The sequence below is a fragment of the Oncorhynchus tshawytscha genome, linkage group LG01, assembly GCF_018296145.1.
Source record: "Oncorhynchus tshawytscha isolate Ot180627B linkage group LG01, Otsh_v2.0, whole genome shotgun sequence".
In the NCBI taxonomy this organism is placed as follows: domain Eukaryota; kingdom Metazoa; phylum Chordata; class Actinopteri; order Salmoniformes; family Salmonidae; genus Oncorhynchus; species Oncorhynchus tshawytscha.
The window spans coordinates 21,060,342-21,084,271 of record NC_056429.1 but is presented as its reverse complement, the minus strand read 5'-3'; the positions used below and the strand labels follow the sequence as shown (position 1 = coordinate 21,084,271).

The window sequence follows — 23,930 nt, the reverse complement described above, 5'->3', positions numbered from 1 at the left end:
ACCGCCTTTAGGGCAATTCTCTGGGCGTACCTAGTTAAGAGGCAAGGTCTAGATTTTACTCAAATCCAATTTTAGACAACTAACTTCACAGTTCATCTTTACCAAAACATTCTCTTTGATTTGGACATTTTCCATACAACGTACAATGTATAAACATCAAACATATACTAGGTAAACTGTTGACATTACAATGTTTTTGTAATAATGTCATATATTAACGTTTAATAACAAAACAAAAAGGACATACATTTTCATATTCCATCTATCGTCATGACCACCATTGTGGCTGACGGAAACCATTGTTCCAAAGTCCCTTTATTTCATGTTTAATGTTCTGAGGCTGGTTCTCCATAGTAACAGGACAAAAGGAATTTGTCTGTGGCCTACGATTTACCATGGGTGTGAGGGGTCATAAAACCCCCACATCTTCAGACCCCTAGATCTCTCCTCCTCTGTTGGGGTTGAGAGATAATCTGTAGGGTTGTAGTATCCTGTAACCTGACCTGATCAGGACAGTCATGACAGCGCTAAACAAGGCATCTAACAGCACGACCCATACCCATCCCACGACCAGATGCCAGGCCTCCTGTACTCCATCTCCTCCTCTCCTCCATCCCCATCTCCTCCTCTCCTCCATCCCCATCTCCTCCTCTCCTCCATCCCCATCTCCTTCTCTCCTCTCGTCCATCTCCTCCTCTCCTCCATCCCCATCTCCTCCTCTCCTCCATTCCCATCTCCTCCTCTTCTCCATCTCCATCTCCTCCTCTCCTCCATCTCCCATCCATCCCCATCTCCTCCATCCCCATCTCCTCCATCCTCATCTCCCCATCCTCCTCCTCCATCCCCATCTCCTCCTCTCATCCATCCCCATCTCCTCGTCTCCTCCATCTGCTCCTCCATCCCCATCTCCTCCTCTCTCCATCCCCATCTCCTCCTCTTCCATCCCATCTCCCATCTCCTCCCCATCCTCCATCCCCATCTCCATCCCTCCATCCCCATCTCCTCCATCTCTCCATCCCCATCCTCCATCCCCATCTCCTCCATCTCCTCCATCCCCATCCCCATCCTCCTCTCCTCCATCCCCATCTCCTCCATCTCCTCCATCCCCATCTCCCCATCCCCATCTCCCCCTATCCTCCATCTCCTATCCTCCATCTCCTCCATCTCCATCTCCATCTCCTCCTCTCTCCATCCCCATCTCCTCCATCTCCTCCTCTCCTCCATCTCCATCTCCTTCTCTCCTCCATCTCATCCTCTCATCCATCCCCACCTCCTCCTCTCTCTCCTCCATCTCCATCTCCTCCTCTCCTTCATCCCCATCTCCTCCATCTCATCCTCTCCTCCATCCCCATCTCCTCCTCTCCTCCATCTCCATCTCCTCATCTCCTCCAGACCCATCTCCTCCTCTCCTCCATCTCCTCCTCTCCTCCATCTCCTCCTCTCCTCCATCTCCATCTCCTCCTCTCCTCCATCTCCATCTCTCCTCCACTGTTTACTACTCACATGCATGGTGTCATGCAGAATAACAGGGTTCTCTCTCTGCAGCCCTGTGTCGGTAACTGTAAAATGAGGATCTCTGGTTGAAGGAGAGCGAGGGCTGTACACATGAGGTTCCCCCTGGAGACGGTGGTTTAGAGTGGGGCTCTATGGTAGTCTGTTGACTCATGGCTGTTCCTGGCCCCTCTCCATGGGCAACAGGCTGGCCTGAAATGAACCAGGATACAGAAGGGAGAAGGAGAGGAGATAGAGAGGGAGAGAGGGGGGATCAAGAGAGGCAGGAGAAGGAGGGAGAGGGGGGCAGTTCTCTCTCAACCTTTGGAGGTGAGTTATTGTCTCCTAAACATTCTGATGTGTGTTACTGTTGTTCAGTCAGAAAACTCTGCTTTGCCTTTACCACAAACATCATTGTGTGTGTGTGTGTGTGTGTGTGTTTGGGTATGTGTTTTATGTATGAAGTTGTGTGTTGTGTCTCTGTGTTTTGTTAACTCGCATGGTTGTGGTGATTAGGGTACTTATTTGTGGGAGGATGCAGCAGTGTTGGAGCGCTGATTCCCCCATCCACCCCCTTCCCCTCCTCTCCCCTCCGCCCCTCCCGTTCCGGCATTGTAAAAGGCCCCAGCATTTAATGTGAGCTCCAGCAAACATGGTTGTTTAACAGCTGTGGTCAACATGCCTGTGTGTACGGGGCACGGCTGTGTCATTAATGCTCTACAGACGGCCGGCGTGGAGCCACGACAACCACCGCCACACACCCGTGACCACTCTCAGCCTGGGACACACACACACATTCACAAAAGCATGTTGATGACACTCACACATGCATGCACTCGCAGTGTGACTGTCTTTACTCACAGTAAAGACAGTCACACACATTCATAGACTCACAGACTCTGGAGCTGGTCACAAACAACATCGGAATGGAGCTCTGTGACAGATTTTGTTTCCCCGTGACCATGTGGCCATGTGTGCTGGACCCTGTACATAGTACAGATGGCTGATTCCTGATTCCACTCTGAAACCTCCCTCTCTCTGATGTAATACAGAAGCCTGGACTACAGTTTGTTAAATCAACTTCAAGGCTTAATTGTTTTGAAAAAAAAAATGTTCCCGGTATTTAAACAACAACCACCTAATAAAAGCCCATGTTCATAAAGAGGGGCTTGGGCCCAGCAGGGAATGTGCTGAAATGGAGACGAGGAAGAGGGTTGGTAAAAACACACCACATCAGCAGTACAGAGTACATTACATACATCACACACACAGCCGTGTATTCTATACCCCAGAACAGTCATGTTCCCTGACAACAACACTGAAATAAAGTGTTTTAGAAATGGCGAGCGGCTTTGATGGGAAATGACTTCCTCTGTGGTGAGACCCTGGACTATTAGTTGGAGCAGTGTAAGAGAGAGCTGGCTGGAGGGGTGGTGGCTGGAGAGATCAGGCCCCGGGCCTGGCCCAGGCAGACAATCAGGCCCCGAGGCCAGCCCAGGCAGACAATAGGACCCATAACTGAGGAGAGATAGCATCAGGGTCTAGACAGGGTCAGAGTGGGGTCCGGGAGGTGAGAGTGAGAGGAGGGAGGATGTGTGTACCCAGAGGTGACACAGGAGCCAGAGGCACCATGGGAGCCAGATGGAGTTGCCTATCAGCCCTTCTCAGGACCCAGAATGCAACAGTGAAGAATAGGACATACTGTGGTAGTACACACTGATTCACATGATCCTAGCAGCTAGGGTTCATTGCTTCTATATAGTACAGCTATATAGCTACAGGTCTACTGTAGCTTCAGCGATTCTGTATGGTCCAATAGGAAACCACACTACATATGTGCATGATCAAACCTACTCATATGTAGGCACACTTGAAAGCCTGTGTGTCCCTACTCCATCGGTACAACCCTGTGTGGTGCAGAAACACAATACCAATTTTCCTCTGACCGCTGAGTTGTGTAACTCAATACCTAAAGGACACCTCCCTCGTTACCGTTAGTAATTGACTATATGTTTCCTTACACTATCTCCACCCAGCCTCCCTTATAGCTCCCACATTGAGAGGCCTAATGTATGTATGATGCTGCACAGTGCAGAATCTGTGACTGGGTGATTGACTCTGACTGGCCTGGCTGCTCTGCTGTAGGGAACAGAACCCTCCTTTCCAGAGCAGGAAGGGAACGACTCATTGAATGCAATCAGCAGAAACTTGGCAGCCCAACTTTACTCTTACTGTAGGTGTACTATTGTACACACAGAAGGGTCCATACCAGGTAACCCTACCCCAGAATCCCAGAAAACTACCCTGAGGAGAACAGCTGTGAGACTTTACCAACAACAGCAATGGACGTGGCTGCATTCTGTAGTACCCAAATACTAGTCCAACCTCTGCTGTTTGTCCATTCATCCTCACTGTACTGTACTCTTCAATGAATGGTTTTAGAACAGAGAACTCTGTCCTACTACAGAGGAGTCCCAATCTTGCTTACATCGCCTGTCTTTCTGTGCTTTCCCCCCGGTTTGTTTGGACTGTAGACGTGGGGGATGATTAGCGGCCCATTTAAAGCCACAAACCTGTGATTTTGTTGGCCTCCCGACCACAGCTCCTCAGCGCTAGACCGCGTCTGCCCTTGCGCCTCAGTAAGCTTTGTGTTTACACTGCACCAATTCTTCCTGTCAAGAGCTTTTCTCAGCTTTGGTCCAAACAAAATGCTTTTCCAAATAGAAAGGGGTGATAATCGCAATCCTATCATCATCGTATTTTTGCATAGTGAGCAGTTTCTTCTCCGGGCCAGAGGGGTTCGCTTCCAGGCTGTGGGAGGTTATGAATGCGGAGAGGGAGGGGGTGTTTGGCTTGGGCAGGGGCGTCGCTATTTACCAAACTGTGGTTTTGTTGTGGGGAGCCAGGCAGACATCAGAGCTGATGTAGCTCATGTCTCAGGAGCAGAACAGAAGAAGAGCAGGGTAGAACAGTGTAGAACAGGGTGGAGCAGGGTAAAACATGGTAGACCAGGGTAGAACAGGGTAGAGCAGGGTAAAACATGGTAGACCAGGGTAGAACAGGGTAGAGCAGGGTAAAACATGGTAGACCAGGGTAGAACAGGGTAAAACATGGTAGACCAGGGTAGAACAGGGTAAAACAGGGTAGAGCTGGGTAAAACAGGGTAGAGCAGGGTAAAACAGGGCAGAGCAGGGTAAAACAGGGCAGAGCAGGGTAAAACAGGGTAGAGTTGGGTAAAACAGGGTAGAGCAGGGAAAAACAGGGTATAGCAGGGTAAAACAGGGTAGAGCAAGGGTGATCAGGGTACAACAGGGTAGAGCAGGATAGATGGGGTAGAGCATGGTAGACAGGGTAGAGCAGGGTAGACAGGGGAGAACAGGATAGAGCAGGGTAGACAGGGTAGAACAGGGTATAGCAGGGTAGACAGGGTAGAGCAGGGTAGAGCAGGGTAAAACAGGGTAGAATAGGGTAGAGCTGGGTAAAACAGGGTAGAACAGGATAGACAGGGTAAAACAGGGCAGAACAGGGTAGACAGGGTAGAGCAGGGTAAAACAGGGTAGAACAGGGTAGAGATTCAAATGTTTCTATAAAACGGTTCAAACGGCTCCTCTTTATTATACAACTACTCTTGTTTGAATAGTAGAGAGAGATTGATAATGTAATATAGGCACCGTAACAAGGCTGTTGTTTTTAGTTAGGTTAGAGTTGGGTAAAACAGGGTAGAGCAAGGGTGATCAGTGCAAAGCAGGGTAGAGCAGAGAAAAACAGGCTAGAGCTGGGTGGAACAGGGTAGGGCGGGGTAGAACCGGGTAGACAGGGTAAAGCAGGGTAAAACAGGATAGAACAGGGTTAAACAGGGTAGAGCAGGGTAGAAGGGGTAGAGCAGGGTAGAACAGGGTAGAGCAGGGTGCAACAGGGTGGAGCAGGGTAACACAGAGTAAAACAGGTTAGAGCTGGGTAAGCACAGGGTAGACAGGGTATAGCAGGGTTAAACAGGGGAGAGCAGGGTAGAGGGGTAGAGCAGGGTAGAAGGAGTAGAGCAGGGTAGAACAGGGTAAAACAGGGTAGAGCAAGGTATATCAGTGTAAAGCAGGGTAGAGCAGAGTAAAACAGGGTAGAGCTGGGTAGAACAGGGTAGAGCGGGATAGATGGGGTAGAGCAGGGCAGAACAGGGTAGAGCAGGGTACAACAGGGTGGAGCAGGGTAACACAGAGTAAAACAGGTTAGAGCTGGGTAAGCACAGGGTAGACAGGGTATAGCAGGGTTAAACAGGGGAGAGCAGGGTAGAAGGGGTAGAGCAGGGTAGAAGGAGTAGAGCAGGGTAGAACAGGGCAAAACAGGGTAGAGCAAGGTATATCAGTGTAAAGCAGGGTAGAGCAGAGTAAAACAGGGTAGAGCGGGATAGATGGGGTAGAGCAGGGTAGACAGGGTAGAACAGGGTAGAGCAGGTTAAAACAGGGTAAAACAGGGTAGCGCTGGGTAAAACAGGGTTGAACACGGTAGAGCAGAATAGATGGGGTAGAGCAGGGTAGAGCTGGGTAAAACAGGGTAGAACAAGGTAGAGCAGGGTAGAACAAGGTAGAGCAGGGTAGACAGGGTAGAACAGGGTAGAGCAGGTTAAAACAGGGTAAAACACGGTAGAGCTGGGTAAAACAGGGTTGAACAGGGTAGAGCAGGGTAGAGCAGAATAGATGGGGTAGAGCAGGGTAAAACAGGGTAGACCAGGGTAGAACAAGGTAGAGCATGGTTGGGAAATGTTTATGCCCTTCTGTGATCATCACTTTTCCAAAGCCTGTATGCACCACCTCACCCAGATGTATACCCTCATACTGTACACTGACACAGCAGGCCAGACCGATAAAACAACAAACAGAACATGAGGTTCACTCACCCTCTCCCCATATCCACACGTACCACCAAACAGGGGAAGAAATCAAACTTCTCCTAAATAAATGACAGAGAGATTACATAAACATTCTAAATCTTCTTGGACAAAGCTCAAGCAACACAACTCAGAGCCTAACTAAAGATTTATGAAATAATTAGAAGCTTATGAGAGCAGTAAAATGCCTCAGCTCTGATCTGACATCCAGCTCTGTTCTCGCCAACAACCAGCACTGCGCTGCAAGGGTGTCCACGACCCATTTTACCTTCTGACCAGACACCATTACCACCACTAACATACAGTACAGCAACCCCCTACGGCAAATCTCTATTATTCATAATCCTCTCTTACAGTATGTCCATAGGACCCCTTCTGTCCAAATACGTTTTAATACACCAGTCAGACCCACAGAGTTATGACTGTGTTATTATCCTGAATGGGAGAGCCATCAGTGGTCACTGCCCAATGTGATTTACTCTACTCCCGTTGTTGCCATTTCAAACAGGCCTAAAGAGTCTGGAGAACACTCCAAGTGTCTCTCTTATAGTGGATCCTGGCTCAGACTTCTGTGTAGGTTGGGTATGGAGAGTATGGGGGGAGAGTACTATTCTGGCTGGGTGTTGGAGAGGACAGTCTAAGGGGCTTGGGCTCTGCCTAGGCACTAGCTAAGGTGAATACAGGTTATGGTAAACATTGTATTTAGGCTAGGTGTAATAGAGCTGTTGATGCTACAGTAGGTTCAGGGTGTTAGGCATGAGGGACGAGTTGTGGAATAATTATATAGGGAGCCAGGGAGACTCTCTCTCTCTTTCTCTGGCTGGATAACTCACATGATATACAACTCTCTGTATCTCTTCATCTCTCTTTCTCTGGCTGGACAACTCGGTATCTCTTCATCTCTGTATCTCTCTTTCTCACTCTCTCCTCCCTACAATTCCCTTCTTTCTCAACTCTCATTTCCTTCTCCCCCCTTTTTCTCATTCTCTTTTTTCTTCTCTCCCCTTGCTCTACCTCTCTCTCCTCTTTCTTCCTGTCATTTCTGTCTGTCTGGTTCTCTCTTCCTGCTGTTTCTCTCTCCCTCTGATCATTCTCCATCTGTCTCTCAGTATTTTTTAGTTTTTCTGTCCATCATGCAGGTTGGCTTGGCTTGGCTTCCTGTCTTGGATCGACGAGAGTGGTGAAGGTGGGGTTGTTGGGCGGGAAAGGGGTAGACAGGAAGTGGAAAGAGAAGGCTCAAGTGTACCGTTGTTACTGTAGATTAACGAATAAAATGCTTCATACTGGCTGTTATTCACGCCTTCATCTGCTTTCAATTCACACTCCACTTCCAAGCTACTTTTGGACGGACCTCTGGAGAGACTGAGAGAGTGGGGGGATAGAGAGACACAGAGAAAGAGAGGGGGACAGAGATATGGCAGGAGGTGACATGATTTATTCCTCTGATCAGTGGAACCTGTGTGTGTGTGTATCCTAGGCCCAGGCCCAGTGAGGAGGACACGGCTGAACAGCAGGGTTCTCTGACCTGATAGGCTCCTCATTCCTGTGTAGCTAAACACCACACACACACATCTTCATCAGATCTGCCATGTGTGTGTGTCTAGGTGGGTGGGGGGCTATGCATGGTAGGGGGCCACAGCAGTAAGAGGCAGACAAGAAAACCCACAAATATTTTCCGTCAGGGAAAATTCAGTGTCTATTGAAGGTATTGGGGTTTGTGTGTATTGGGATTTGTGTGTTCCCTCTTCCACGCTCTGTCTCAGACAGCTTGTTCTCATTGGGGAGATGATTTCTTCTCTCTCTTCACGGATGTGCTGACAGAAGTTTTTCAAAATATAATATAATACATTGAAAATGACGGGGCAACGTGACCCTCAGGCATCGTGTGATTCCCCCTGAAACTCTCTTACACACACACACACACACACACACACACACACACACACACACACACACACAGATGAGCTTACACGCATACACAAGCACACACAGGCCGGCCGGCAGGCACACACACACACCGTCCCAGGGAACATACTGTACATGTGCTCGTTATTGCACACGTGCACTGACACAAGTGCACACAAGTACACACACTCACATACTGTCTCAATGTGTTTTTCTCACCGCCTTTAAGGCACGGCCTCTCTCCAGATTGCCTGTACTCCGTGAAATTTGACATTTCTCCCGTTGATTTGCCGTGAAATGGTGTGTTTGTCTGGGATTACGCTGCTTTAGTGTTTAGTGTTGGGGGAAGCCGTGACTGAGGGGAGCAGAGCCTGCCCTCTTCCGTTTTGCTACTGCTACGGTCAGACAGACACAGCACTGTACACTGTACTCACACTGACCGCACCATAACACACACACACACACAAATACACATTCTTACGCACGCACACAAACATTCTGATGCACGCACGCACACACACATATGCACATACACAATCTATAACACGCACGCACACACACACACACACACACACACACACACACACACAGTATTAACACAACAGAGTGGGGGCAGAAAGCAGGAAGGATGACGAGTAGATGAAAGCAATGTAAACAGAGTTCAGACAGACAGTGGTGGGAGGGAGAAGGCAACCAGTCAAAAGAAGAAGAAAGAGAGGAATGGGGGATGAAGAGAGAGGGTGAGTGATGTTGTTAATAACTGTGTGGAGGATCCAGGTCTGTCTGGATGGAGGGGTGAGGAGTGGAGAGGTGGGCTGGTGGAGGGCAGTGCAGGGCCAGCTGTGCTCCAGACTGGATCAGAGAGGGGGATGGAGGGATGGGGGGGATTTCACTGGAAGTCAGATCCTGCTTTCCTGCTAACTATAAACACATGGCTTTCTCTCTCTCTCTCTTTATCTCTCTCTCTTTTCACTCTTACATTCCCTTTCTCCAGGACTCCCCCACCTCCTCTCTCATGGTCTCTCTTACAAATGGACACACATGCACTGCACACAGACATTAACTCATACCTAATAGCCTTTCAATCATATTCTTTTTATATGGAAATGCTGCAGTTATTTCAATGCTACGCCATGCCATAGTCCTGTACACTACCCAGGCAGTATGGAGCACATTGAGAGAGCTGCTTATCAGTCAGACCAGGGTCCAGTAACGCCAATCTGAACTGACACAGGCCCAAGATCAGATGTATGAGGCATGATGACCTCACTTAACACTTCATCTGAGCTGTGTGTGAGAGATGAGCTGTACCTGGCACTGGCTCCAGACACACACACACAGCCCTGGTGACAGGAACCACTCAGGAAAACCTCAGAGGAATTCAGCCTGTAAAGGGACTGGTCCTACTCCCACACTGCTGCTCTAGCAGGCCTGCCTTGCAACTCCCAGGATTCAGGGTCCACGACACAATTTATCTTCATACAGAGGATTAGGTGCTACTCTCATGTTTCATCAGGACCTTAGCATGGGACTTTTCAGAAATACAAATCATTCTTAGGGAATTACACTGTCTAAAGCTATTAAATGAACCAAAGCAGGCTGCGAGATAAGAGGGAAGTGGTCTGTGGGTTGGAGCTGTATGTTTTATACATGCAGGAGTCTCCCTGGTCTTGCTGACTATGGAATGAAACCCACTCATATGGTTCGGATAGAATCACACATCTTAATTGGGGCAGATAAATCCGATTCAATAAGATCTTTCCCTAGGATAAGAGGAGCTATCTTCAGAATGTGTATGGATCAGTGTGCTCCCAGTACAGCATTGCATGTAAGCTGTGGGCTAGTAGCTTAGACAGGTCAAGTGTTTCTGTGACCTAACCACAGTACCGCTCTCTTCCTCTGCTCCTTTCTCTACACCTCCGCTTACTTCAGCCACCAGCAGTACTGAAAGGGAGTAAGATTGAGCACTATTTCACCCCTTTCTCTCTTTCTTCTTTCATTCCAATCTCTCTTTCTCTTTTCTCACACCATTCCTGGGTATTCATGGTGAAGAGGCAGCTGCTCAGCAGCTCAAACGATACTTTATTATTTTCTGAATTTTCAGGCTGGCAGGAAAGTACAGATGAATGGCGTTGTATTGGGGCTGCCAAGTCAAACAGCGGGGTTTGTTTGTGGACAAGTGTAAAGAGAGCAGGGCCGATCCCCCCACAGGTTCTTATTAACTGGACTAGGGGGGCCGGGGAGAGGGGCTGTGAAGCCTAGGCCTGAGTTTGGACTGGGAGAAAGAGGGGGACTGAAGGAGGGGAAGGAACGGAGGCTAGGAGACGGAGAGTTTGCCTGAGGGAGGAGGTCAGAAAGAGGGATAACAGAGAAGGATGATGAGATTTGTCCCCCGCCAGGCTGAAAGGGTCCTGCAGTGTTCAGCACCGAGACCCTGGTTCAGGAGGGAGAGGGGGAGGAGAGGGAAGAAAGGGAGGCTTTCTGTAGATGCTGGGAGCACCAAGTTGCTGCCACTGGGATTGTCCCCTGGTAATCCCCAGATTTCCTGGGCTGAGAGAGAGAGAGAGAGAGAGAGAGAGAGAGAGAGAGAGAAAGAGAGAGTGGGAAGAAGAGAGTGGGAAGAAGAGAGATAGAAAGTCAAATCCGGAAAGGATGGCTGACCGGAAATATTGTCGAAAAATGTATAGAAGGGACAAAAGTTTTAGCTGGTATGTATGGTATGTCTGTGTGTGTGTGTGTGTGTGTGTGTGTGTGTGTGTGTGTCTAGATAGGGTACTAACCAGGGTAAAGACTGTGTAAGGGACCCGGCGGTTGCTATTGTCAGATGGTATCAGTTGAAAGCATTGCTTACCTTCAAATAAGTAAAAGTAACACAAAAGAGGTGCCAAGGGGTTGTCAAAATATTTAGCCAATTCTTGGAAGTTGGAAAATCACATTTGAAGACATTTTTTTGTTTTCATGTTGGTTTTATAGCACTGACAGGTTACAGGGTTACCTAAAAGATGATCAGGTATGAGGGCTACTGTTGAAGACAACGGTAAAGCTACCAGAGAATGTACAGACAACTTTGAAGTGGTCTTGTGTGTCACAATCTCCATTTCCTACTGTAATGTATTCAAGGTGTTTCCGACTAAACGTAAAAGATCAGACGACAGTGGTTTTGAAAGAGCCAAAATAACTTGCTCAGTATGACAAACAGGCATCAAGCAGAGATGATAAAGACAGGAAGTGAAAAGAGGAAATGTAGACTTTTCAGACTTTGTTTTACTGTGTTTGTCTTGTGATCAGCTAGGAGTCTGTGGGAGTTTAGGGGATTGTCTTTTCAAAGGCAGCGATGCACAGGTTTTCTTCCACATCCAGACACGCACGCACACGCACACACCCACACGCACCCACACACACCCACACGCACAAGTCCTATAGTATCTGCCGTAGTTGAACCACTCAGGAGGATGTGTGTATGATGAGATGTCTGGATCCTGGTTTCCCAACCCTAGCTAACCCTGGATGTTATTACAGCCACACTCACCCCCAGAGTCTCAGGACATTCTGAACCCAATCCCCTTTGGGCTAAGCCCCATTCCTTCCCAGAGGAGCCCAGCCGTGCATGTTCCTGGGTCAGGGTGCTGGGTCTGCTGGTGAAACACAACCACCTCTATGAGCTCCCAGAGCGAGGCAGGCAGTGGAGAGGAACAATGCCTGAAGCTGTTTCTCTATGCATCCTTGATCAGTGGTGATTAAATATCTGAGAGCAGACTTCTCAGATCCTTCTCAGATCTCTTGCCTGATGCTGGTAGGTCTCTCCATGCTTGTCATACCTCCTTAGACCCACGGCCCACTTCCACTAACGATGCCCCTTACCCTGCCCACAGAGGAGAAACCTACGTCTGCCTAACACATGCTTCCATTATGACCTGCCCTTATTTGTTTTATATTATCTCCCTCTCTCATTTATTTTGTTCCGTCTATGTACTTTGAGAGGGTAGAAGGGTGCCTCATTCCTCAGCCTCAGTGTAGAAAAAAATAGGTATATACTGTGTGTGTGTATATATAGAGAGAGAGAGGGGAAGAGAGATTGTAATTACAACCCATATTTGTTTATTTATTTTAGCTTTTGTACTTTATTCGCATCGTTACAACACTGTTATATAGACATAATATGACATTTGAAATGTATTTATTCTTTTGGAACTTCTGTGAGTGTAATGTTTACTGTACATTTTTATTGTTTATTTCACTTTTGTTTTTTATCTACTTCACCTTGCTTTGGCAATGTTAACATATGTTTCTCATGCCAATAAAGCCCTTGAATTACATTTTGAGAGAGAGAGAGAATAAAGAGTTAACAAACCAATTGTTTTTTAAGTGAAAGAGAGAGAAAGAGAAAAAAAGAGTTAGGTAGGAAAGGAAGTGAGGGAGGAAATGGAGTGAGGTAGGAAAGGAAGTGAGGTAGATGACATGAGCGAGCTGTCCAACACCTTGTCACCAGCACCTACTCATTACATGTTATAACAGCATAAAAGTCTTAGGCGTAAAACCAAGTAACACAAATTCTAACAAACAGACAGGGTTTAATACACTTCAAGGTCAATTGCTTCTATGTACACTTGTTGATGGCTGTTTTTCTGCACCTTCTCTCGTTTTTTTCTCTTGCTCTTTCTTTCCACTGATCACATATTAAATGTTGGAATGCTTCACTGGCGTTCCAACACTGTCAGCGTGGTGCTCTTTCCAGCTTTGTTCTTTATGCAATCTGTACTTAATTAGGATCTCATGAAGGTGTTGTGATGAGTAACCTGTGTGAAGTAAAGTGTGGTATTAAATTCCATGAGATCATCACGTAATCACCCTCCACCTTTGTGAAGTGCTGTGATGGCCTATGTCAGGCCTCTGTGGTCTAGCCTGTTTCAGCCTTTCCCTTAGGCAGAGAGAGACACTTCATCTGAAGGACAGCCACTCTGTCCGTCAACATACACACTCGCACACGCACACACATTCAACACATCAAAGTGCAGGCGCTATGGCAAGAGCACAGAGATGTGCAGTCTCCACAGTGTGAGAACAATATTGACTTACCAGACCACTCACATCCCTCTCTCTCTCTCTCTCTCTCTCTCTCTCTCTCTATATATATATATATATATATATATATATATATATATATATATATATATATATCAGGTCCAGAGTGTCTGGTGCAGTTAGCTGTGTTTAAGGAAACTCCCAGCAGTCCAAAGGGGCTGGCAGGTTGAGTTGTGCCAGCCCATACCCCGCCCCGCACCCAGCCCCAGCCCCAGCCCTCTCTCTGCCCCTACCCCGCCCCGCCCCGCACCCAGCCCCAGCCCTCTCTCTGCCCAGGGCCTGGTCTGGTGTTGCTCTTGGCAGCCGTAGAAAGCCCTGGGCGGGCACAGAGCCATGTGGGTCAAGGTCTTGGGCAACGCCAATGCACATCTGTGCCCCAGCCCACCAGCCAGAGGAAAAATGAAAACAATAAAGCAAGCACGCGATATAGAAATAAATATGTGAGGGATTGTCATTATGGAGCAGGCAGGGGGTCCTGGAATTTCCTGGTGAGGTATGAGGTGTGCGGGGGAATGAAAGCATATTTGCAGTTATTAGTGCTGAGCGATTAACCAACATTTCAGGGGGGTTTCGATTATTAAACAACTAATTGACCAACGATGGTTCAATTACTTGAATTCCATTTAGTTAGTTATTTTTTTGTGAACTCCACGCAACGTTTCTCTAGGGAGAAATCAAATCATTCAGGATAGAAATCAAGTCAAGAACTATGAGGGACGCTGGGCTGAACCTAGTTCAGCACAGAATTGTGGGAGTTGATTAAAATCAAATCAAATGTTATTGGTCATGTACACTTGATTAGTAGATGTTATTGCAGGTTCTAGTTCCGACAGTGCAGTAATATCTAACAAATGACACAACATATACCCAATACACACAAATCTAAGTAGGAATGAATTAAGACTATATACATATATGGATGAGTGATGTCAGAGCGGAACGGACTAAGATACAGTAGAATAGTATAGAATATAGTATATACATATGAGATGAGTAATGCCAGATATGTCAACATTATTAAGTCACTAATACCTTAGAATAGTATAGAATATAGTATATACATATGAGATGAGTAATGTCAGATATGTAAACATTATTAAGTGACTAAGATAACATAGAAAGTATAGAATACAGTATATACATATAAGATGAGTAATGCCAGACATTTAAACATTATAAAAGGGACTAGTGTTCCATTTATTAAAGTGGCCAGTGAATTCTAGTCAATGCCTATTGGCAGCAGCCTCTAATGTGCTAGTGATGGCTGTTTAACTACTGGACTGTTCTATTACTGGACCTGCGCGAAGCGCGAGGGATATAATCCATACTTTCAACTGTACTGACGACCTGGAAGGTATGACGTAGAACCACGTTGCATGATTTATGAATGGCAAAGGGATACGCAAACAAAATGAGTCAGTAAACAATAATTAGGCTATTGGATTTTAACTCATCGTTACCACATCATGCTCTCTCTCCCTCCTCCGTGTAAAGACATTTGACTGCAACTAGAGATCTGTATATAATGAAGAGATGCTCATGTCTCTGCCCTAACAATGGGAATCTTACAAGTTTTGGTCCACAGAGCAAACATTCCACTGCCCCCTCTGGTTCTTGCTGGCAGAGTCCAAGAGCCCTCCTGGGCATGTATGACTTAGCCCACACGTGGCCCGAGGACCTACTGTATGCCTTCCCTCTGACCCCCCTGATCTTAGCAACGCTACACAGGGTCTCTCAGGCTTAGCACAGGCTGCTGCTTGTAGCCCCCAGATGGCCCAGATGGCAGCTCCCTCACAGACAGGACCTGCTCTCACTGCAGGATATGGCATCCCAGCCCAGACCAACTACAGCTATGGGTGTGGCCCCTGAAGAGCCCGACCCTCTCTGCTGCAATCCTGCTATTATCGAGATGTTACAGAATGCCAGACCCCCATCATCCAGGATGATGTAAGCTGGTTGCTGTAAGCTGTTTATCGAATTATGCTCTACACGGGCTGAGGAACCAGTGTCCTGCTCTGTACCCATTGGACTCTGGCTCTGCCTCTACCTTGAAGGTGTATGCCTCAGCCATATCGGCTAACCATTTAGGCAGCGATGGAAAATCGGCAAGATGATGTCCACCGTCTGCATCCCCTCAGAGGTGTCCTCGCGTCATCCTGGGATCTGACACTAGCTTCGAAGGCTTTGACAAACCCTCCCTACCGAGCATACGGAGGAGCAGGACATAAAATGGTTCTCTCTGGAAACAGCTTTCCTCTTAGCTATTTCATCAGCGAAACGTGTGAGTGAGCTCCACACGCTCTCTGTGAGTCCTGTCTGCCTACGATGGAAGGTAGATGACCTAGCTGTGACCTTATAGCCCAATCCAGCCTTTTTGCCTAAGGTTTTATCACCCCTTCACATCAATCAAGCCATCGAGCTGGCCTACTGCCCCCCTCCTCTCCAGAATGCGGAGGAGGACGAGCGAGCAACTCTCCTGTGTCCAGTCCGTTCTCTCAAAGGCTACATGCAAGCCTCGGAGCAGTACAGGAAGACAGACCAGTTGTTTCTGTGCTTCAATGGTAAATCAAAAGGCCTTGCATTGTCCAAGCAGTGGCTTTCACACTGGGTTGTGGATATCATCACTCAGACCTACAAGGGTGTAGGGCTCCCTGTCCTAGAAGGTGTGATATGTCACTCGATCAGAAGTGTAGACACATCCTTGACTGCACCTAGAGGCATCCCCCTGAATGAGATATGAGCAACTGCTACCTGGTCGTCGCCCTGCATATTCTCAAGATTTTAAAGGGTCAACGTCACATCCTGCCACACCATGGGGTCTGCCATTCTTCCAGTGGCACAGGTGCAATAATCAGAGGTTAGTAGTGCAATTCCTTGCGACCTTGTTGGTATGACTCATCCATACTTTCACCGTACTGACGTTCTGAAAGGTATGAAGTAGAGCGGAAGTTACGAATGTAACTATGGTTCTACGAATACCTGGTAGAGCGTCAGTACTTTCCTGTCACTCGGAATCTTTGGGCGAGAAAATTCTCTGAGTGCGTGGTCTGATGTATTGTTTTATATGAACCGTGGGGGCACATCCTCCGATGCTGTCACGTCACTAGCATGACTTTCTTGTTACTTTCTTGTTATCCATGCTTTCAACCATATTGACAGTCTTCAGGAATTAGTATAGCCATAGTTACATTAGTAACTTCCGTTATATGTCCATTGTAATTGCATTGTCAGTCAGTAAGTATAGCCTACCAAATCGTATCGATGAGAGAGTCCTTAATTTGGCTCCCTAATTTGCATAATTTGCATAATTTGCATGGGAGGCCTAAGCTTATTGGTGATTATCGGAAGATAAATTATAAAAACATTTGATGAAGATGGTGAATCATCACAGCAGGAACAATATTTGGTATTTCTATATTTGGTATTTTATTAGGATCCCCATTAGCTGTTGCAAAAGCAGCAGCTACTCTTCCTGGGGTCCACACAACACATAAAACATAATACAGAATGACATAATACAGAACATCATTAGACAAGAACAGGTCAAGGACAGAACTACATACATTTTATTTAAAGGCACACGTAGCCTACATATCAATGCATACACACAAACTATCTAGATCAAATAGGGGAGAGGTGTTGTGTCGTGAGGTGTTGCTTTATCTGTTTTTTGAAACCAGGTTTGCTGTTTATTTGAGCAATATGAGATGGAAGGAAGTTTCATGCAATACAGGCTCTATATAATACTGAACATTTTCTTGAATTTGTTCTGGATTTGGGGACTGTAAAAAGACCCCTGGTGGCATGTCTGGTGGGATAAGTGTGTGTGTCAGAGCTGTGTGTAGGTTGACTATGCAAACAATTTGGGATTTTCAACACATTGATGTTTCGTATAAAAATAAGAAGTGATGCAGTCAGTCTCTCCTCAACTCTTAGCCAAGAGAGACTGGCAGCATAGTATTTATATCAGCCATCTGATTACAATGAAGAGCAAGACGTGCCGCACTCTTCTGGACCAGCTGCAGCTTAACTAGGTCTTTCCTTGCAGCACTGGACACACGACTGGACAATAATCAAGATTAGACAAACTAGAGCCTGCAGAATTAGCTTTTTTTAGTGTGGTGTCAAAAAAGCAGAGCATCTCTTTATTACGGACAGACCTCTCGCCATCTTTACAACCATTGAATCTATATGTTTTGACCATGACAGTTTACAATCTAAGGTAACACCAAGTAATTCAGTCTCCTCAACTTGTTCAACAGGCACACCATTCATTACCAGATTCAGCTGAGGTCTAGCACTTAAGGAATGATTTTCACCAAATACAATGCTCATAGTTTTAGAGATGTTCAGGACCAGTTTATTACTGGCCACCCATTCCAAAACAGACTGAAACTCTTTGTTAAGGGTTTCACTGACTTCATTAGCTGTGGTTGCTGATGCGTATATGGTTGAATCATCAGCATACATGGACACACATGCTTTGTTTAATGCCAGTGGCAGGTCACTGGTAAAAATGGAAAAGAGTAGAGGGCCTCATTCTGGTCCAAATATGATCATTAGGGCCCTCACGGAATAGAGGCATTAAAATGGAATTCAACAATATTCAAAAACGTGTTGTCCTTAGTAGGGAATCAACTACATTTTTCTATTTAAAAAAGTTTGATTTTGAGAGCAAAAACCTGATAATTTTGAAAAAAATGGAAACCAAGACAATATCCAAAACAGCTAAAAATATTTACTGAATTCTTACATTTTCAGTCATTTAAATTGTAAAGTAATGTCTTTCTACACGATACCACAACAAATGTTTTCAATCTGGGTGGTACATTTTGCAGTGTATTTCAGATGGAATCTAAGCATTAGTATATACCACCACAATAGAGCTCCTTGGGCCTGGCTGGCTGGCTACTATTTCTATTTGGCTGGCTACTCAATGTACTGGAAAACACTGTGACTGTGAATATTTTCAATGTTTTGGCAATTGAATGTTCACTAGTTTGGGCTTTGGAACTTCCATTAAAAAGCTCTAAAATCATTTTAATGTCATTATTTCACCAATGCTTTCAATGTTTTAAAAAAAACGAAATTACTCAGCACTAACCGTTAAGGCTGCAGGTTTGATCAAGGCCCATTTTGGGATTACCGCTTTGGCAGGATGACAGCACGGCGCTGGGCCCTTGGCTGAAAATAGACTGTGAAACACGTCTAATAAAATAAATAAGATTGCTCACCGCTCTCTGTGCAGTGAGAAAGGCTGGGTGAGGTCCTGGGGTTGCTTGCATGCAATGGGAAATATGAGAAGAGGTTGAAGAGTGGACTGAGGGAGGGAAGAAGGGAGGGAGCAAGAGGGAAAGATCCCTGTTGTCAGCTCTCTAGTGTTGTCTCCCCTCATTAGAACAGAGGCACACTACTAAGGCACCGCCTGGAAGACTGGTTAGCAAATACAATGACCTCAGACTACACAAGAGAGAGAGAGAGAGAGAGAGAGAGAGAGAGAGAGAAAGAGAGAAGAAAACAAATTCTCAAGCAAAATTGAGGAAGAAGAGAGTCACAAGATTTAGCTTAGAACTAGGTTGTGCTCAGCTCATTGTTAAGGTAACAACAAGTTTAAGCAACATTCAAAAAGACAATACAATAAGGCATTTATGAGTTCAATAAGTGATTGCAAAAACATAACATCATTTTGTGAATTATTACATATAACCAGTGTGTTGACTTAGATCAGTTGTGCAGCTGTAGGCCTTAAGCTTACACACAAATCATGCGGTCGGGATGTCGACCTTCAGTATTTACGGTATAGCCATCACTTTCCTTTACTAACCCTGGTGGAGGCAATTAGGTTTAGGAGTTACCAGCGGTGATGTAACATGCAGTCATACGTACGTAATCAAGGGTGCAAATCAACTGACCGCACCACCATAGGACATGAATGTGTTAGTGGGCGGAATGTGAGACGGTGTGAAACTCAATCTACTGTACTCTGAGTAAACCACTCTGTTCCCCACGCCCTCCACCTAGCGCTCCTGTCAGAACACTTAGCCCTGATTGACAGCTGGCTGGGGCCTGCCAGGCCAGTCAGAGGCAGCCGTGGGATTGAGGGGGCAGGAGCTGGGACTGTTAACCACTGGTGTCTGGGACAGCTGCAGTGTCGCAGCTCCCGCTGGCTGCTGCACGCCATAAATTCTCTCTAAAGAGGGTTTACTTTTTATTTTAATGGGGGCTGTAAATTTATGGTGCTGAGGCCCTGAGAGAGCTATTTTTAAAGGGACAGTCTTCCTCATTTCCATTCTCCCTTATTTTTCCCTGAGAGAGGAGAAGTGGAGAAAATGGAGCTCTGCCATGCCTCTTGTGGTCTGTTTTAGCCAGTCTGCACATGATGGGCAACGTTAGGAAACGAATGGAAAGAAACTTCTATAAACTATCCATCATACAATTCCACTACAGTATGCCTGTGTTAGTGTGAGCCACAACAAAATGAGACTTTAACAGTGTTCTGTTATGCTGTCATTGTTCACACTGCCAAGTCCCTAACAGTTCCTCCCTCTGCAGGTGCTGTTTGCCCTGAACCAGACCCTGCTGCAGCATGAGAGTGTAAGAGCAGGCAGTCTGCAGGGCTCCTACACCACTGAGGACCTCATCACACACTACAACTGTGGAGACCTCAGCTCCATCATCTTCAACCACGACACCTCACAGGTACATCCACCATTGCTGGAAGACGGAAAGGGGCTAAAGCCATGTTATTCCATCCTGGTCCTGAAGATGCAGGCTTTTGTTTCTACCCAGCACTAACACACCCGATTGAACTAACAATCAAGCCCAGACTTAGAGGAGTGACTTACTATGACCACACACACTATAGTCGTCACACACCATGTACTATATATCCTGTATTGACATACCAATTATGGTATGGTCATATTTCAACATTCATGAACACTGTACCATTATGTATGTTGTCAGACTGATGGCACACACATGATCATCTGTGATCACGACATCAGCAACGTATAATTAGGATCATTTCAGAATATTACATCACTTTACCTTCACAGGTATATTATTACGGCCAGACAAATGATAGAATAAGACATTCTCTTCTGTATCCTTGGCCCCTAAAGACCATGTCTCCTACAGTTGTCTCCTGAGTCCTTCCGCTAAATCAGACTAGTGAGCCTGGGGTCTTTATCTAATAATAACACATTAACATTCCATACCACATGCTATAACCATCTAATGGTTGATGGCGGTGCCTGGCTGTGCTGATCTATGGCAGGCCTTATGAACTTTCTACCGGAGTAGCAGGTGTTCCCTGATAAATGGACAGTAATCCCCAGCCCCATGCTCTCCCAACTCAGTCTTCATCTACTGGGGGCCCGATGGGCCGCAGGCGGGAGAGGTTAATGGATTTCAACACGGAGGGCCCTACTCATTCCTCCGCCGTAGCAGAGCAGGCCAATCCACCAGAGGGTGTAGAGCAATTAGGACGTTCAAAGAGAGAATGCAGACGGAGGCCCTGGTCAGGGCTGCAACCAGGAGTGAGGAAGGGAGGAAATGTTTCCCTGTCATTTCACATTTCCTGAGCGGTCAGGATAGACTGCAGCTAATGGGCTTTCCTGTGATAAGTTATCTGCATGTGATTCACCCCCCCTCCAACTGGCCACCTCTTTCTTCTCTGTTTTCATTAAACGCTCTAGCGGTGCTCATTCATCAGAGAACCGATGGGGCTCCCTCCCTTTTCTTTACCCCCCCGGTCCCCCGCCCCCATCCTCTCTGCTTCTCCTTCTCTAGCCTAGACACTCACACTCCAGTCCCACAGGACCCACCAGTCCTAGAGAGAGAAACAGAGAGAGAGAGACCGAGAGAAAGAGAGAGAGAGACAGAGAGCGAGACAGAGAGAATATAACAAGAAAGAGAGAGATTGAAAGAGGAAAGAGAGAGAGAGCAAAATTGAGAAAGAAGAGAGTCACAAGAGAGGGGGGGTATGAGGGGAAAAGATATTTAGAAAGAGGAAGGAGAGTTGTAAAGATACATGATATAGGAGAGATCAGAGCTGTATCAAAAAGTAAATATGGTTCATGTCCTTGGTTACACACAATGTCATATACACCAATAATCAAGTGTTTAACCACATTACTACGTGCCATGAAAACCAGATCTTGAGAGAGAGTAGACAGATTGATAGAGAGAGAGACTTTGACTTTGTCTTTCTTTAATGAAACTTTCTAATTTCATTTAAAACTCACCACCCCCTTAAAAATAAAACACCTAAATATATCCTGTACTGCATACATGTACCATACTCACCTTTCCATCTACCACATGATACCACATGATACATCACAATTCTCCAAAAAACACACCACTTCTACAACCGTATATCCAAAACATCTTCCCCCAGCTATACAGACAGCCCCCCAACACACCACATCTCCTGAAACATCTTCCCCCAGCTATACAGACAGCCCCCCAACACACCACATCTCCTGAAACATCTTCCCCCAGCTATACAGACAGCCCCCAACACACCACATCTCCTGAAACATCTTCCCCCAGCTATACAGACAGCCCCCCAACACACCACATCTCCTGAAACATCTTCCCCCAGCTATACAGACAGCCCCCCAACACACCACATCTCCTGAAACATCTTCCCCCAGCTATACAGACAGCCCCCCAACACACCACATCTCCTGAAACATCTTCCCCAGCTATACAGACAGCCCCCCCAACACACCATATCTCCTGAAACATCTCCACACTTTTTATCATTCTATAGAAGTCAAACTCAACCCTAAGGCGCGCAGAGACCATCCCATTAAACAATAGTAAAGGGTCTGTTATCTCACCCACCTTTGACTCTGTTCCTCCTTGTTAGCCAAATAGACAACTTCGCCTGATCAAACAGAAAATGCAACAAAACACATTTGGCCTTCTACTTATTAAAGTACTTGTACCCCATTATAAACATCCCAACAGTATTAAAACACCCCCAACCTCTCACACAGTCATTCCAACAGAGACATTAATGGCATTAACCTGGCGCACACAGAAAACACACAAATCACAGTTTATTTTATTACACAGAAAGGACAACCCTGCCCGATTCCCGGTTCAACCCGTGCCAACCAGCTGTTAGAGGCCAGGGTTCCATGAAGAACCCTCCACCAGAGGTCCCCTGACCTCTTTGGTACTAGGGGTTTGTAGAGCCCCCTCCATTTAAAACCCACCATACATTCACTCCTGTTTGGCTCCTAATGTTCCTAACCTTAACACAGAGGTTGTAGAGGGCTTTACCTCCCACCCCTTCAAACTCCCCCAGGCTCGGAGTGTTAAAATCTAACAAGTCCTCCAGACCCCTTGCCAGTCTCCAGTCTCTGCAGTCACCTGCAGTCGCGGGAACATTGGTGGCCCCTCCCCCTTTGGCCGCTCAAACAACCCCCTTACCGGCTCAGACAGTGCCTCCTGGACCTCCTCCAGGATTCTCTCCAGCAGCCTAAGAGACGTTATTCCTGTTTGTTGTGCCAGGACTTCCGGGGTTTTCCACCCCTCCTCTCCCAGCAGTCGCAGGTCTCCCAGCCTTTGTAAACCCACTGACATCAGTTGCCTCTGCAGGGTGGCCGACTGAACCGATCTCAAAGGGATGGCTGGGTTGTGGAAAATAGGCTCCTCCCACAACCACAGCACCAGGCTCCACACCCCCTTCTCGTGTGGGCCTTAGCAGCTGCCAGGCCCTCAGCATTGCAGAGTAAAAATCTGAGAGACCTGCTATACTCTCCAGCTACATGAGGCACAGCTGCCGGTCCAACCCTAATCTGCCAGCTCTCCTCAGCAGTGCGCATGCTGGTTCCCTCCAGCCGACATCAGTGTGGTTCAGCAGTCTCTGCACCGCCTTTAGCTGGAAAGCAGCCACCCTGCTCTCCAGTTCCACCAAGCCTTGTCCTCCTTCGTGGACGGTCATGTACAACACTGCCACCCTCAGCCAGTGATGGCCCGATCAGAAAAAGTCCACCAGCTTGCGTTGCAGTTCTGCGAGCAGACCGGCGGGGGGGTTGAGGACAGCCAGTTTATGCCACAGGGAAGATGCCACCAGGTTGTTGATTATCAGCACCCTCCCCCTATATGACACTTGGGACAGGAGCCACTTCCACCTGGCCAGTCTTGACACCACTGCCTGTAACAGACCCTCCCAGTTCTTCCTGACCCACTTCTCCCAGCCCAGGTACACCCCCAACACTTTAAGCCCTTCACAACCCCACTACAAACCCCCTGGAAGCAGAGGACGGGCTTTATCCCCCCATGCCCCACATAACAGAGCTTTGCTCTTGCCCCTACACCTTCAGACTGGTCTCTAGTGCCTGCATATCCTGACCATCACAGAAACGTCATCTGCATATACTGACACTGCTATGCCTGTCACCACATCCATGCCTGTCCAGCACACTCCCTGCAGTCTCTTGCATAGGTTCTTATGTACTATCGAGTCTAAATGGGGCTTCAGTCTGTTAGAGAGGACTTTGGCAAATATCTTGTAGTCCGTACAGAGTAATGCCACAGGCCTCCAGTT

The 23,930-nt window shown here is 46.9% G+C and overlaps 1 protein-coding gene across 1 annotated transcript in view; it reads left to right on the top strand.

The window, feature by feature from the left end:
- Positions 1-23,930, top strand: part of LOC112240987 (metalloprotease TIKI2) — a 91,084-nt gene that overhangs the window by 35,565 nt on the left and 31,589 nt on the right. The window contains exon 3 of the mRNA XM_042309251.1: positions 19,913-20,059. Coding sequence (XP_042165185.1) covers positions 19,913-20,059 — 147 coding nt within the window. The remainder of the gene's footprint in view (positions 1-19,912; positions 20,060-23,930) is intronic.